The 14057-nt window shown below is 50.1% G+C and overlaps 1 protein-coding gene and 1 pseudogene across 1 annotated transcript; both read right to left on the reverse strand.

Moving 5' to 3' along the window:
- Positions 1 to 456: 456 nt before the first annotated feature.
- On the reverse strand, positions 457 to 10114 carry LOC123408268 (annotated as a pseudogene).
- Positions 10115 to 11222: 1108 nt separating this feature from the next.
- Positions 11223 to 13793, reverse strand: LOC123409783 (anthocyanidin 3-O-glucosyltransferase 2-like). The gene has a single exon (XM_045102652.1). The coding sequence runs from the start codon at positions 12852 to 12854 to the stop codon at positions 11358 to 11360; it is 1497 nt and encodes a 498-aa protein (XP_044958587.1). The 5' UTR covers positions 12855 to 13793; the 3' UTR covers positions 11223 to 11357.
- Between the last annotated feature and the right edge of the window lie 264 nt (positions 13794 to 14057).

Below are 14057 nucleotides of genomic sequence, written 5' to 3' on the forward strand. Positions count from 1 at the left end.
GAGTTGAGCTTGTCCCCTGGCTTGACTTCACTCGGGTCATCGTAGTGGTCAGAGTCGTTGTTAGACTGCAAAATCAATAAAACACAATTCAGCAAGCTAATGCTGGAATGCAAGCAGTAAAAATTGGAAATTTAATTTTAAATGCAGAGAGATAGAGCTACAGGGTAGAAGTAAAACTCACAACCATGATGTGTAAGGTCTCTACTCCAGGAAAGCATCTCAAGAAACAGAGCAAAGTTCTGACTTCTTTAGGCACTCTGAAACGGACCTTGAGAGCTAGCACCTTGACGCTTGGAACCACTATATTCGGGCAAACATTTGTCACCCCAGCCTGCACATCATCGCAACATCAATCAGACAATCATGCAAATGCAGCAAATCAAACCAGATATATAGGATAGCGCTCAAAGATTTGTGAGAATAGGATGGACTACCTTGATGATGGTGTTGCCGATCTCAAGCTGGTGGGTGGCCGTGTCCAAGTAGCCGAGCACGGTGAGCTCGGGAGCATGGCCTATTTTGACCTTGATGACCCCGTCAGCCTCATTGGTGTGCGTGCAGTAGATAATGTTGGAAATATGCCCTAGAGGCAATAATAAAATGGTTATTATCATATTTCCTTGTTCATGATAATCGTCTATTGCTCATGCTATAATTGTATTAACAGGAAACAGTAATACATGTGTGAATAAATAGATCACAAAGTGTCCCTAGCAAGCCTCTAGTTGGCTAGCTCGTTAATCAATAGATGATCATGGTTTCCTGATCATGGGCATTGGATGTCATTGATAACGGGATCACATCATTGGGAGAATGATGTGATGGACAAGACCCAATCCTAAGCGTAGCACTAGATCGTATTGTTCGTATGTTAAAGCTTTTCTAATGTCAAGTGTCTTTTCCTTCGACCGTGACATTGTGCAACTCCGAGATACCGTAAGAGTGCTTTGGGTGTATCAAACGTCACAACGTAACTGGGTGACTATAAAGATGCACTACGGGTGCCTCCGAAAGTGTCTGTTGGGTTGGTACGAATCGAGATTTGTCAATCCGTGTGACGGAGAGGTATCTCTGGGCCACTCGGTAGAACATCATCATGAGCTCAATGTGACTACGGAGTTAGTCACACGATGACGTGCTACAGAACGAGTAAAGAGACTTACCGGTAACGAGATTGAACAAGGTATAGGTATACCGACAATCGAATCTCGGGCAAGTTCTATACCGACAGACAAAAGGAATTGTATACGGGATTGATTGAATCCTTGACATCGTGGTTCATCCGATGAGATCATCGTGGAGCAAGTGGGAGCCACCATGGGTATCCAGACCCCGCTGATGGTTATTGGCCGGAGAGGTGTCTCGGTCATGTGTGCGTGGCTCCCAAACCCGTAGGGTCTACACACTTAAGGTTCGATGACGCTAGGGTTATAGGGAATTGTAATACGAGGTTATCAAAAGTTGTTTGGAGTCCCGGATGAGATCCTGGACGTCACGGGAGCTCCGAAATGGTCCGGAGGTAAAGATTGATATATAGGACGGATGGTTTTGGACACCGGAAGTGTTTCGGGCGTCGCCGGTAACGTACCGGGACCCGGTGGTCCCGGGGGTCCACCGGAAGGGGGGCACGACCCCGGGAGCCTAGATGGGCCAAGTGCGGGAGGGAACCAGCCCCTAGGTGGGCTGGTGCGCCACCCACACTTAGCCCAAGGCGCAGGAGATGGAGAGGGGGGAACCCTAGGCGCTGGTGGGCCTAAGGCCCACCTAGGGGTGCATGACCCCCTTCCCCTGCCCTGGCCGTCGCACCTCCCATCTAGGGGGGCTGCCGCACCACCTAGGGTGGGAACCCTAGGGGTGGCACCCCCCTCCCCTCCTCCTATATATAGTGGGGGTTTCGGGGCTGTTTGACACACAGTTTTCCCTCTCCCTCGGCGCAGCCCTGCTCTTCTTTCTCCTCCTCTCTGCCGGTGCTTGGTGAAGCCCTGCCGGGAGACCTCGTCTCTTCATCGACACCACGCCGTCGTGCTGCCGAAGATCTTCCCCAACCTCTCCCTCCTCCTTGCTGGATCAAGGTGCGGGAGACGTCACCGCGCTGCACGTGTGTTGAACGCGGAGGTGCCGTGGTTCGGCACTAGATCGGAATCACACCGCGATCTGAATCGCCGCGAGTACGACTCCATCAACCACGTTGTAGCAACGCTTCCGCTTAGTGATCTTCAAAGGTATGAAGATGCACTCACCCCTCCCTCGTTGCTGGTCTCTCCATAGGAAGATCTGAATAAGCGTAGGAATTTTTTTGAATTTATGCTATGTTACCCAACAGTGGTATCAAAGCCAGGTTTTCTATGCGTAGATTCTATGCACGAGTAGAACACAAAAGGTTGTGGGCGATGATTTGTCAATTGCTTGCCGCTACTAGTATTATTCTTTTCCGGCGGTATTGTGGGATGAAGCGGCCCGGACCGACCTTACACGTACGCTTACGTGAGACTGGTTCCACCGACAGACATGCACATCGTGCATAAAGGTGGCTAGTGGGTGTCTGTCTCTCCCACTCTAGTCGGATTGGATTTGATGAAAATGGTCCTTATGAAGGGTAAATAGCTTTGGCATATCATCGTTGTGGCTGTCACGTAGGTAAGAAGGCGTTCTTGCTAGAAACCCAAATCAGCCACGTAAAACTTGCAACAACAACTAGAGGACGTCTAACTTGTTTTTGCAGGGTTTGACATGTGATGTGATATGGTCAAAGTTGTGATATTGCATGTATGATGTATGAGATGATCATGTTATTGTAATAGGTTTCACGACTTGCATGTCGATGAGTATGACAACCGGCAGGAGCCATAGGAGTTGTCTTAATTTATTGTATGAGATGCAACGCCATGTGCTTACTACTTTTACTTCATTGCTAACGGTTAGCTATAGTAGTAGTGATAGTAGTAGTTGGCGTGACGACTTCACGGAGACACGATGATGGAGATCATGGTGTCACGCCGGTGACGATGATGATCATGCGATGCCTGAAGATGGAGATCGAAAGAGCAAAGATGATAATGGCCATATCATGTCACTATATGATTGCATTGTGATGTTTATCATGTTTTTCATCTTACTGCATAGAATGACGGTAGCATAGTAAGATGATCCCTCTTCAAATTTCGAGAACGTATTCCCCTAAGTGTGCACCGTTGCGAAGCATCGTTGTCTTGAAGCACCACGTGATGATCGGGTGTGATAGATTCTAACGTTCGCATACAACGGGTGTAAGCCAGATTTACACACGCGAAACACCTAGGTTGACTCGACGAGCTTAGCATGTACAGACATGACCTCGAATACAAGAGACCGAAAGGTCGAACATGAGTCGTATGGTTGAAAACGATCAGCATGAAGTTGCTCACCATGGTGACTAGTCTGTCTCACGTGATGATCGGACACGAGTTAGTTAACATGGATCATGTATCACTTAGATGACTAGAGGGATGTCGATTTAAGTGGGAGTTCATACTTAATTTGATTAAATGAACTTAATTGTCATGAACTTAGTCTAAAAGTTGTCTTTATAAATATTGTAGATGGCCAACGCCAACCTTAATTTCAACGCATTCCTAGAGAAAAGCAAGCTGAAAGATGATGGTAGCAACTATGCGGACTGGGTTCGCAACTTGAAGCTCATCCTTGAAGCAGCTAAAAAGGCTTATGTCCTTGATGCGCCGCTAGGTGACCCTCCCGCTCTCGCAGCAGCCCAAGACATTCTGAACGTCTGGCAAACGCGGAGTGATGACTACTCTCTGGTTAGGTGTGGCATGTTATACAGTTTAGAAACGGGGCTCCAAAGGCGTTTTGAGCAACACGGTGCATATGAGATGTACCAAGAGCTGAAGCTAGTTTTTCAAGCTCATGCCCGTGTCGAGAGATATGAAGTCTCTGACAAGTTCTTTAGCTGTAAGATGGAGGAGAACAGTTCTGTCAGTGAGCACATACTTAAAATGTCTGGGTTACACGGTCGTATGACTTCACTTGGAGTCGAACTTCCGGATGATGCTATAATTGGTAGAATCCTCCAGTCTCTCCCACCAAGCTACAAAGGTTTTGTGCTGAACTACAACATGCAAGGAATGGAGAAGATCATTCCCGAGTTGTACTCGATGCTCAAGTCTGCAGAAGTAGAAATGAAGAAAGAGCATCAAGTGTTGATGGTCAACAAGACCACTAGTTTCAAGAAGGGCAAGGGTAAGAAGAACTTCAAGAAAGACGGCAAAGCCGTTGCCGCGCTCGGTAAGCCAGATGCCGGGAAGAAGAAAAAGAATGGACCCAAGCCTGAGACTGAGTGCTTCTATTGCAAGGGAAAGGGTCACTGGAAGCGGAACTGCCCCAAATACTTAGCGGACAAGAAGGCCGGCAACGTTAAAGGTATATGTGATATACATGTTATTGATGTGTACCTTACCAGCGCTCATAGTAGCTCCTGGGTATTTGATACCGGTGTTGTTGCTCACATTTGCAACTCAAAGCAAGAACTGCGGAATAAGCGGAGACTGGCCAAGGACGAGGTGACGATGCGCGTCGGGAATGGCTCCAAGGTCGATGTGATCGCCGTCGGCACGCTACCTCTACATCTACCGTCGGGATTAGTTTTAAACCTTAATAATTGTTATTTAGTACCAGCTTTGAGCATGAATATTGTATCAGGGTCTTGCTTAATGCGAGACGGCTACTCATTTAAGTCAGAGAATAATGGTTATTCTATTTATATGAGTGATATGTTTTATGGTCATGCTCCGCTGGTGAATGGTTTATTCTTGATGAACCTCGATCGTGATGTTACGCATATTCATAGTGTGAGTACCAAAAGATGTAAAGTTGATAATGATAGTCCCACATACTTGTGGCACTGCCGCCTTGGTCATATCGGTGTTAAGCGCATGAAGAAGCTCCATACTGATGGACTATTAGAGTCTCTTGATCACTTTGAATCATTTGACACATGCAAATCGTGCCTCATGGGAAAGATGACTAAGACTCCATTCTCAGGAATAATGGAGAGAGCAACTGACTTATTGGAAATAATACATACTGATGTGTGTGGTCCAATGAACGTTGAAGCTCGCGGTGGCTATCGTTATGTTCTCACTCTCACCGATGATTTGAGTAGGTATGGGTATATCTACTTGATGAAGCACAAATCTAAGACGTTTGAAAAGTTCAAGGAATTTCAGAGTGAGGTCGAGAATCAACGTGACAGAAAAATTAAGTGTCTACGATCTGATCGTGGAGGAGAATATTTGAGTCACGAGTTTGGCACACACCTAAGGAAGTGTGGAATCGTTTCACAACTGACGCCGCCTGGCACACCGCAACGCAACGGAGTGTCTGAATGTCGTAATCGCACTTTATTAGATATGGTACGATCTATGATGTCTCTTACCGACTTACCGCTATCATTTTGGGGATACGCATTAGAAATTGCAGCATTCACTTTAAATAGGGCACCGTCTAAATTCGTTGAGACGACACCGTATGAACTATGGTTTGGCAAGAAACCTAAGTTGTCGTTTCTTAACGTTTGGGGCTGCGATGCTTATGTGAAGAAACTTCAACCAGAAAAGCTTGAACCCAAAGCGGAGAAATGTGTATTCATAGGATACCCTAAGGAAACTATTGGGTATACCTTCTATCTTAGATCCGAAGGTAAAACCTTTGTTGCCTAGAACGGATCCTTTCTAGAGAAAGAGTTTCTCTCGAAAGAAGTAAGTGAGAGGGTAGAACTTGATGAGGTAATTACACCCCCTCTCGAACAGGAAAGTAGCGCAGCGCGGGAAGTTGTTCCTGTGGCGCCTACACCAACTGAAGAGGAAGTTAATGATAATGATCATGAAGCTTCGAATCAAGTTACTACTGAGCCGCGAAGGTCCACGAGGGTACGCTCCGCACCAGAGTGGTACGGCAACCCTGTAATGGAAATCATGTTGTTAGACAACGGTGAACCTTCAAACTATGAAGAAGCGATGGCGGGCCCAGATTCCAAGAAATGGCTTGAAGCTATGAAATCCGAGATAGGATCCATGTATGAGAACAAAGTATGGACTTTGATGGACTTGCCCGATGATCGGCGAGCCATAGAAAATAAATGGATCTTCAAGAAGAAGACTGATGCAAACGGTAATGTAACCGTTTATAAAGCTCGACTTGTTGCAAAGGGTTTTCGACAAATTCAAGGAATTGACTACGAAGAGACTTTCTCTCCCGTAGCGAAGCTGAAATCAGTCCGAATCATGTTAGCAATTGCCGCCTTTTATGATTATGAAATTTGGCAAATGGACGTCAAAACAGCGTTCCTTAACGGGAACCTTAAGGAAGAGTTGTATATGATGCAACCAGAAGGTTTTGTCAACCCTAAGGGTGCTAACAAAGTGTGCAAGCTCCAGGGCTCCATCTATGGGCTGGTGCAAGCATCTCAGAGTTGGAACACTCGCTTTAATGAGGTGATTAAAGCGTTTGGGTTCATACAGGTTTACGGAGAAGCCTGTCTGTACAAGAAAGTGAGTGGGAGCTCTGTAGCTTTCCTCATACTGTATGTGGATGACATATTATTGATGGGGAATAATATAGAGATGTTGGAGAGCATAAAGGCCTATTTGAACAAGAGTTTTTCAATGAAGGACCTTGGAGAAGCGGCATACATATTAGGCATCAAGATCTATAGAGATAGATCGAGACGCCTCATAGGTCTTTCGCAAAGTACATACCTTGACAAGATATTGAAGAAGTTCAATATGGAAAACTCAAAGAAAGGGTTCTTGCCGGTTTTGCAAGGTATGAGATTGCGTAAGACTCAGTCGCCGACCACGACAGCAGATAGAGAGAAGATGAGTTATGTCCCCTACGCTTCAGCCGTAGGCTCTCTTATGTATGCCATGCTGTGTACCAGACCTGATATAAACCTTGCCATAAGTTTGGTAGGGAGGTACCAAAGTGATCCCGGTATGGAACACTGGACAACGGTCAAGAATATCCTTAAGTACCTGAAAAGGACTAAGGAAATGTTTCTCGTTTATGGAGGTGACGAAGAGCTCGTCGTAAAGGGTTACGTCGATGCTAGCTTGGACACAGATCCGGATGACTCTAAGTCACAGACCGGATACGTATATGTTTTGAATGGTGGGGCAGTGAGCTGGTGCAGCAGCAAGCAAGAAGTCGTGGCAGCATCTACATGTGAAGCGGAGTACATAGCTGCTTCAGAAGCGGCTCATGAAGGAATTTGGATGAAGGAGCTCATCATCGACCTTGGAGTGGTTCCAAGCGCGTCGGGTCCAATGACACTCTTCTGTGATAACACTGGGGCCATTGCCATAGCCAAGGAGCCCAGGTTTCACCGGAAGACGAAGCACATCAAACGCCGCTACAACTCCATCCAGGACCATGTCCAGAGTGGAGTAATAGAGATTTGTATAGTACACACGGATCTGAATGTTGCAGACTCGTTGACTAAACCTCTTCCACGAGCAAAACATGATCAACAACATAATGCTATGGGTGTTCGATACATCACAATGTAACTAGATTATTGACTCTAGTGCAAGTGGGAGACTGTTGGAAATATGCCCTAGAGGCAATAATAAAATAGTTATTATCATATTTCCTTGTTAATGATAATCGTCTATTGTTCATGCTATAATTGTATTAACAGGAAACAGTAATACATGTGTGAATAAATAGATCACAAAGTGTCCCTAGCAAGCCTCTAGTTGGCTAGCTCGTTAATCAATACATGATCATGGTTTCCTGATCATGGGCATTGGATGTCATTGATAACGGGATCACATCATTGGGAGATTGATGTGATGGACAAGACCCAATCCTAAGCATAGCACTAGATCGTATTGTTCCTATGTTAAAGCTTTTCTAATGTCAAGTGTCTTTTCCTTCGACCGTGACATTGTGCAACTCCCGGATACCGTAAGAGTGATCTGGGTGTATCAGACGTCACAACGTAACTGGGTGACTATAAAGGTGCACTACATGTGCCTCCGAAAGTGTCTGTTGGGTTGGTACGAATCGGGATTTGTCAATCCGTGTGACGGAGAGGTATCTCTGGGCCCACTCGGTAGAACATCATCATGAGCTCAATGTGACTAAGGAGTTAGTCACACGATGACGTGCTACGGAATGAGTAGAGAGACTTACCGGTAACGAGATTGAACAAGGTATAGGTATACCGACGATCGAATCTCGGGCAAGTTCTATACCGACAGACAAAGGGAATTGTATACGGGATTGATTGAATCCTTGACATCGTGGTTCATCTGATGAGATCATCGTGGAGCAAGTGGGAGCCACCATGGGTATCCAGACCCTGCTGATGGTTATTGGCCGGAGAGGTGTCTCGGTCATGTCTGCGTGCCTCCCGAACCCGTAGGGTCTACACACTTAAGGTTCGATGACGCTAGGGTTATAGGGAATTGTTATACGAGGTTATCGAAAGTTGTTCGGAGTCCCGGATGAGATCCTGGACGTCACGAGGAGCTCCGGAATGGTCCGGAGGTAAAGATTGATATATAGGACGGATGGTTTTTGGACACCGGAAGTGTTTCGGGCGTCGCCGGTAACGTAACGGGACCACCGGAGGTGGTCCCGGGGGTCCACCAGAAGGGAACCACGCCCCCGGGAGGCTAGATGGGCCAAGTGCGGGAGGGAACCAGCCCCTAGGTGGGCTGGTGCGCCCCCACACTCAGCCCAAGGCGCAGGAGGTGGAGAGGGGGGAGGGAAACCCTAGGCGCTGGTGGGCCTAAGGCCCACCTAGGGGTGCGCCACCCCCTCCCCCTGCCCTGGTCGCCGCACCTCCCATCTGGGGGGCTGCCGCACCACCTAGGGTGGGAACCCTAGGGGTGGCACCCCCCTCCCCTCCTCCTACATATAGTGGGGGTTTCGGGGCTGTTTGACACACAGTTTTCCCTCTCCCTCTGCGCAGCCCTGCTCTTCTTTCTCCTCCTCTCTGCCGGTGCTTGGCGAAGCCGTGCCAGGAGACCTCGTCTCTCCATCGACACCACGCCGTCGTGCTGCCGGAGATCTTCCCCAACCTCTCCCTCCTCCTTGCTGGATCAAGGTGCGGGAGACGTCACCGGGCTGCACGTGTGTTGAACGCGGAGGTGCCGTGGTTCGGCACTAGATCGGAATCACACCGCGATCTGAATCGCCGCGAGTACGACTCCATTAACCGCTTTCTAGCAACGCTTCCGCTTAGCGATCTTCAAAGGTATGAAGATGCACTCACCCCCCCTCTCGTTGCTGATCTCTCCATAGGAAGATCTGAATAAACATAGATTTTTTTTGAATTTATGCTACGTTACCCAACAGATAATGAGGCGCTGCATGCTTGGGGCGGACACGGCGGCGACCTTGTCCGCCAGGGAATGCGAGAGTAGCACGCAGCAGAGGCTGCGACTGCCAACGCGGACGCGGTCGGTAGCCGTAGTTGGAGATGAGCGCGAGGGTCTTCACCTTAGGGCTGCAGGCCAACACGTACTCGAGGTCGCGCTCCTCCGTGATGTCGTGGCAGAGTCGGAGCTCCTGGAGGTTGTGGAAGATGTCAGGGCCGCGCGGGTGGTTGGTGGTGAAGGGGAAGAACCATACGCCAAGGTAGAGGCGGCGGAGCGAGGCCCCGCAGCGGAGGAGGGTCGCGGGATGCTGCACGGGCACGTCGAAGGATAAGGGGCGTTTGACGAGGGTCAGGTCCTCCACGCCCTTGTCGGCGAGGTGGCCGAGCCACTCCGCGAGCGCGAGGAAAGTCGTCCTCGCTGGACCCGTCGATGGGGATCTCGGTGATGCGGACGGCGCGGAAGGGGCCTGGGTGGGAGGCGAGGATGCGAGACACCAGTGCGGCGGCGGGGACCAGAGACGGGAGGAGGTGGGCGTCATCGAGGGCGAGCGGGGTGGCGCGCCAGAGCCCGCGCCAGCGGTGCGAGAGCGCGTCGGTGGGGGCGGTGTCCTTGACGGGGAGGTGGGAGACGACGTTGCAGAGGAGGGTGTCGGGGAGCGCGTTGATGCGGTCCTCGCCGTCGGAGGAGGAGGTGATGGCTGCGGAGAGGTGGGCGTCGAGGGACAAGGTCATCGCGAAGCTGCGCGGGGCGAGGCCATCACCACAATCGGAGACGGGAGTGGCGTCCAGCGGCGGCGGCGATGCTGGCGTGCCCCCGTCCCGGTTGTCCGCGCCACCACTCGGTGGCCCTATGTGAAGCGATCCGTGGTTTTATTATTAGAGGAGATTGTTGTGTATTTTTTAAGATCCTAATCCATCGAAAAGGAGGACGAACCAATACGAACAAATCGTGCGTTGGAGTTGGCAGATGAAATCTTACCTACTAATAAAGCAAATATTGCTTCTGTCGTACGTCATTTAAATTGTCCCTAAAGTTGACTAAAATTACCTACCAATGCCACCGATAAGTCATAAAAAACGTTTCAAACAGGAAAATCTCTGGACTGGGTCGGCCCATGTAGGCACCTCCTATGTTACGCTTTGGGCGTTGCAAAAAGATGCAGCACACCAGTTTGGGCCGGCCCATGCGTGGGTGCCTGTTCTTTTTGGTTTAGTTTTTTTATTTTTATTTTCAGTTCCATTTTGTTTTTGTACTTTAAATAATTTAGAACTTCAAATAAATTTTCTAAATTTTAAGAAACAGATAATTTTGAAATAAAATATTCAAAAAAACATAATTTTTTTGAGAATTCAAAAACTACTCAGGAGTTTTGAAAAATGTTTGCATATACAAAAAAATGTTTAAATTTTGAGAAAATATCCATAAAATAAAAAATTCAATGATTTTAAACAAAAGTCCGTTTAAAATCTTAAAAACAGTTTGTGCCTCTGTTTTTAGTCTGTTTTTTATTTTAATTTTTCCGTTCCATTTTTTAATTTAAATAATTTAGAACTTTGATTTTTTTTTTCAATTTATAAAACTGAGAATTTTGAATTTTTTTTTGAAGAAAACATAAAATATTTGTGAATTCAAAAAATGCTCAGGGTTTTTGTAAAAATATTTGCATATTCAGAAAAATGTTCATATTTTTGTAAAAAATGTTGGTGAAAACAATAAAAGTCCATGATTTTCAAAAAAAAAGTTTGTGTATTATTTTTTGAGTGCAATTGAAAAATATTTGCTAATTCAAAAAATGTTCATGCATTTTAAAAAATGTCCTAAAAATTGTAATACATAATATGATCAGCATCATTGAAGATTTAATTATTTTTCTCACGTTGCAATGCACGGGCCATTTTGCTAGTTATTTCCAAAGCACAACATAGGTGGACATAAAGAAACGTTACATCGGCCACCCTGGAGCTACACGAAAGACTACACATGAGGAGACACGTGATCCGGCTGCGCGGACGTCGTGTAAGTGGTGCTTCCTCTTTTCGGCAGCACCGCGCCTCCGACGAGCTCCTCGGAGAGCCTCTGCAACGAAGCGTGGGAAGAACCGCTCTGCTCCACAGCATTGCGGCAGGCGCGCATCATCTCCATGGCCTTCTCCCTCGCCTTCACCCCCTCCTCTCTGCCGCCCATCAGCGACCTGACCGCCCGTTCGAGCTCCGCCGCCTCGACGTAGTTCCCACGCTCCCTGTCCATCTCCAACGGCACGGCCACGCCCATCCCGTGGACCAGCACGAACGCGTTGAGGTGCTGGTCGGCGGCGAGCGGCCACGGCAGCATGGGCACGCCGAACCAGAGGCTCTCGAGGATGGAGTTCCAGCCGCAGTGCGTGACGAAGCCGCCGACGGCGGCGTGCGCGAGTACCTCCTTCTGCGGCGCCCTCGTCGGCCACACCAGCCCTCTCCCCTTGGTCTTCTCCAGGAAGCCCTCCGGGAGCAGCTCGGCGAGTTTCGCGTCCGTTGGGTCTCTCGCGCCCGTCGTGGTGTCCACCGGCAGGCCGCGCAGCACCCAGAGGAAACGGTGCCCGCTGCGCTCCAGGCCGCGCGCTATCTCGTGAACCTGCGACGGTGGCAGCATCCCTTTGCTCCCGAAGCAGAGGAACAGCACCGAGCTCCGAGGCTGCGAGTCGAGCCACCGCACGCACTCGTGCGGCTGCTCGGCTGGCGGGCTTCTTAGCGAGATTGCCGGCCCGATGGGGTACACCGTCGGGGCGCGCACGCCGATGGTGCACCGGCCTTCGGCGATGGCGGCGAGGATGCCGGGCTCGAGCTCGGCCGCCGTGTTGACGATGATGCCGTTGGCTTCCATGTAGCGCCTCCCCGTGTACAGGAACCATGTGTAAGTCGGGCTCCTTTTGTCCAGCAAAGTCTCCGGCAGGAAGGAGGGCGGCACCGGCGGGAGCCCGGGCACGTCCACCGCGCCTTCAAACTCGCCATCCACCTCGTCTTGCAGCGACGGCGAGCGCAGTAACAGCGCCAGCATGGCCGCGCCGGAGGTGAAGTAGACGTACGCCGGCACGGCGAGGTGGCGGGACACGTCGAGCGCCGGCGTGAAGAAGATGTCGAGGACGAGCGCGGCGACCGGGCAGGCCAGGGCGGAGACGGCGGCCCCGATGTGGGGCACGTGGAGCTGCACAATACGGGAGATCCACTCCTCGACGCCCGTGTGGTCGGTCGGGAGCTGCACGGGCGGGAGGCGCAGGAAGCGGATGTCGACGGCGCCGGCTTCTTCTTCCTCGCGGCGTACGTGGGCGGCGATGTCGGACGCGGCCTGGGCCGTCGGGGCCGGCATCAGGAGCACCGTGAGCGAGAGGGCGCCGCTGCTGCTGCACTGGAGCATGCGCTTGCCGGCCTCGATCATGGGCATGAAGTGGCCGACGCCCCAGGCGGGCAGCAGGACGATGGTGGGATTTGCTGCCATGGAGCAAGAGCTTGCTGATCTGCTGGCTACCCTTTTCTTTGTCGATTGCTTTTTCTCAGTGAGTGAGTATCACCAACAATGGCATCAGTACGTCCAGTTTGTTGGGTGGTAGGTGCAGCAACAAACAAATGGTCCTGGCATCGCTGTCACGTGAGTGAATTGCAAAAAACACTCGAGACATCATTTGCAGAAAACCACGAGGTCATTAATTATTTATAGAAAAATACCGTATATTCAGTAAACTTTTTACAGTATTGTCGATTTAATCCGTTTGATCATTTTCTGATAAATAAAACCCGGTTGTAAGGAGCTGACTCAGCAAATAATTAACACATACACCCCTATATATGAAAAAGAAAGGCAATCAACCCCTCCCCCATAAGCTGCTGACCGTCGGGATGCCATGGCGGCTCCCCTACCTTTACTCCACCGGCGCCGGCGAGCACCAGCAGCTCCACCGCGTCTGCCCTGCGTCAGCGAGAAGCAGCACGTACACCACGCCTGCCCTGCTCCGGCCGAGCCACGAGCAGCAGCGGCTCCACCTGGTATGACGAGACTAGGCAGCGCGCCGCCCTGCTCGACCTCCGGCGACGCAACCACCGAGAGCAGCAACTCTACCGCGTGTGGAGGACGAGGCGGCTTTGTCGGCGTCGGGGTCAGACGCGTGGTGCTCCTCGGCATGGATGTGCAACCTCCTAGCGCCGCCTCACACCCATCCCTCTTCGGCATTATTCATATCGATGATGCACGACCCTAACGGCGCACCTGAGCACGGCCACACAAGGTCGGGGTCAGCCACGTGGTCTCCCTCCTCTTGCAGCCCCGACGAGCGCGACGGGCGACTCCCCTAAGGCGTAGGGGCGAGCAAGTGACGAGCAGTAGCGGCAGGGCCGACAGAGCTCTGCTAGCCAGCTGCCCAGCCGCCTGCCAGCTGCGACGACCAAGTGTTAGAGTTGTGTCGAATATTATTGTACAAGGTAGGTTATAGTTGGACTCTGAGTAGTATTGTGTTTAGACAGGATATGAAGTCGTGTTCTGGTAGGACACTTGTATCCTAGGCCTCTCATATATAGCGGGGGTAGACACACGATGTAACATATGCCATAAGAGCCCAGGTGCCCGGAATAAATCTCGATGGACTCACGGGTCGTCGGTCATGGTAGGTGGGCTGGAACGCTGGTGTTAGCAGGCCCATGCGTGACC

Source organism: Hordeum vulgare, chromosome 7H, assembly GCF_904849725.1.
Source record: "Hordeum vulgare subsp. vulgare chromosome 7H, MorexV3_pseudomolecules_assembly, whole genome shotgun sequence".
NCBI lineage: Eukaryota > Viridiplantae > Streptophyta > Magnoliopsida > Poales > Poaceae > Hordeum > Hordeum vulgare.

Coding starts and splice junctions, on each gene's coding strand:
- LOC123409783 (XM_045102652.1), bottom strand. CDS start 12,854: ATGGCAGCAAATCCCACCATCGTCCTGCTGCCCGCCTGGGGCGTCGGC.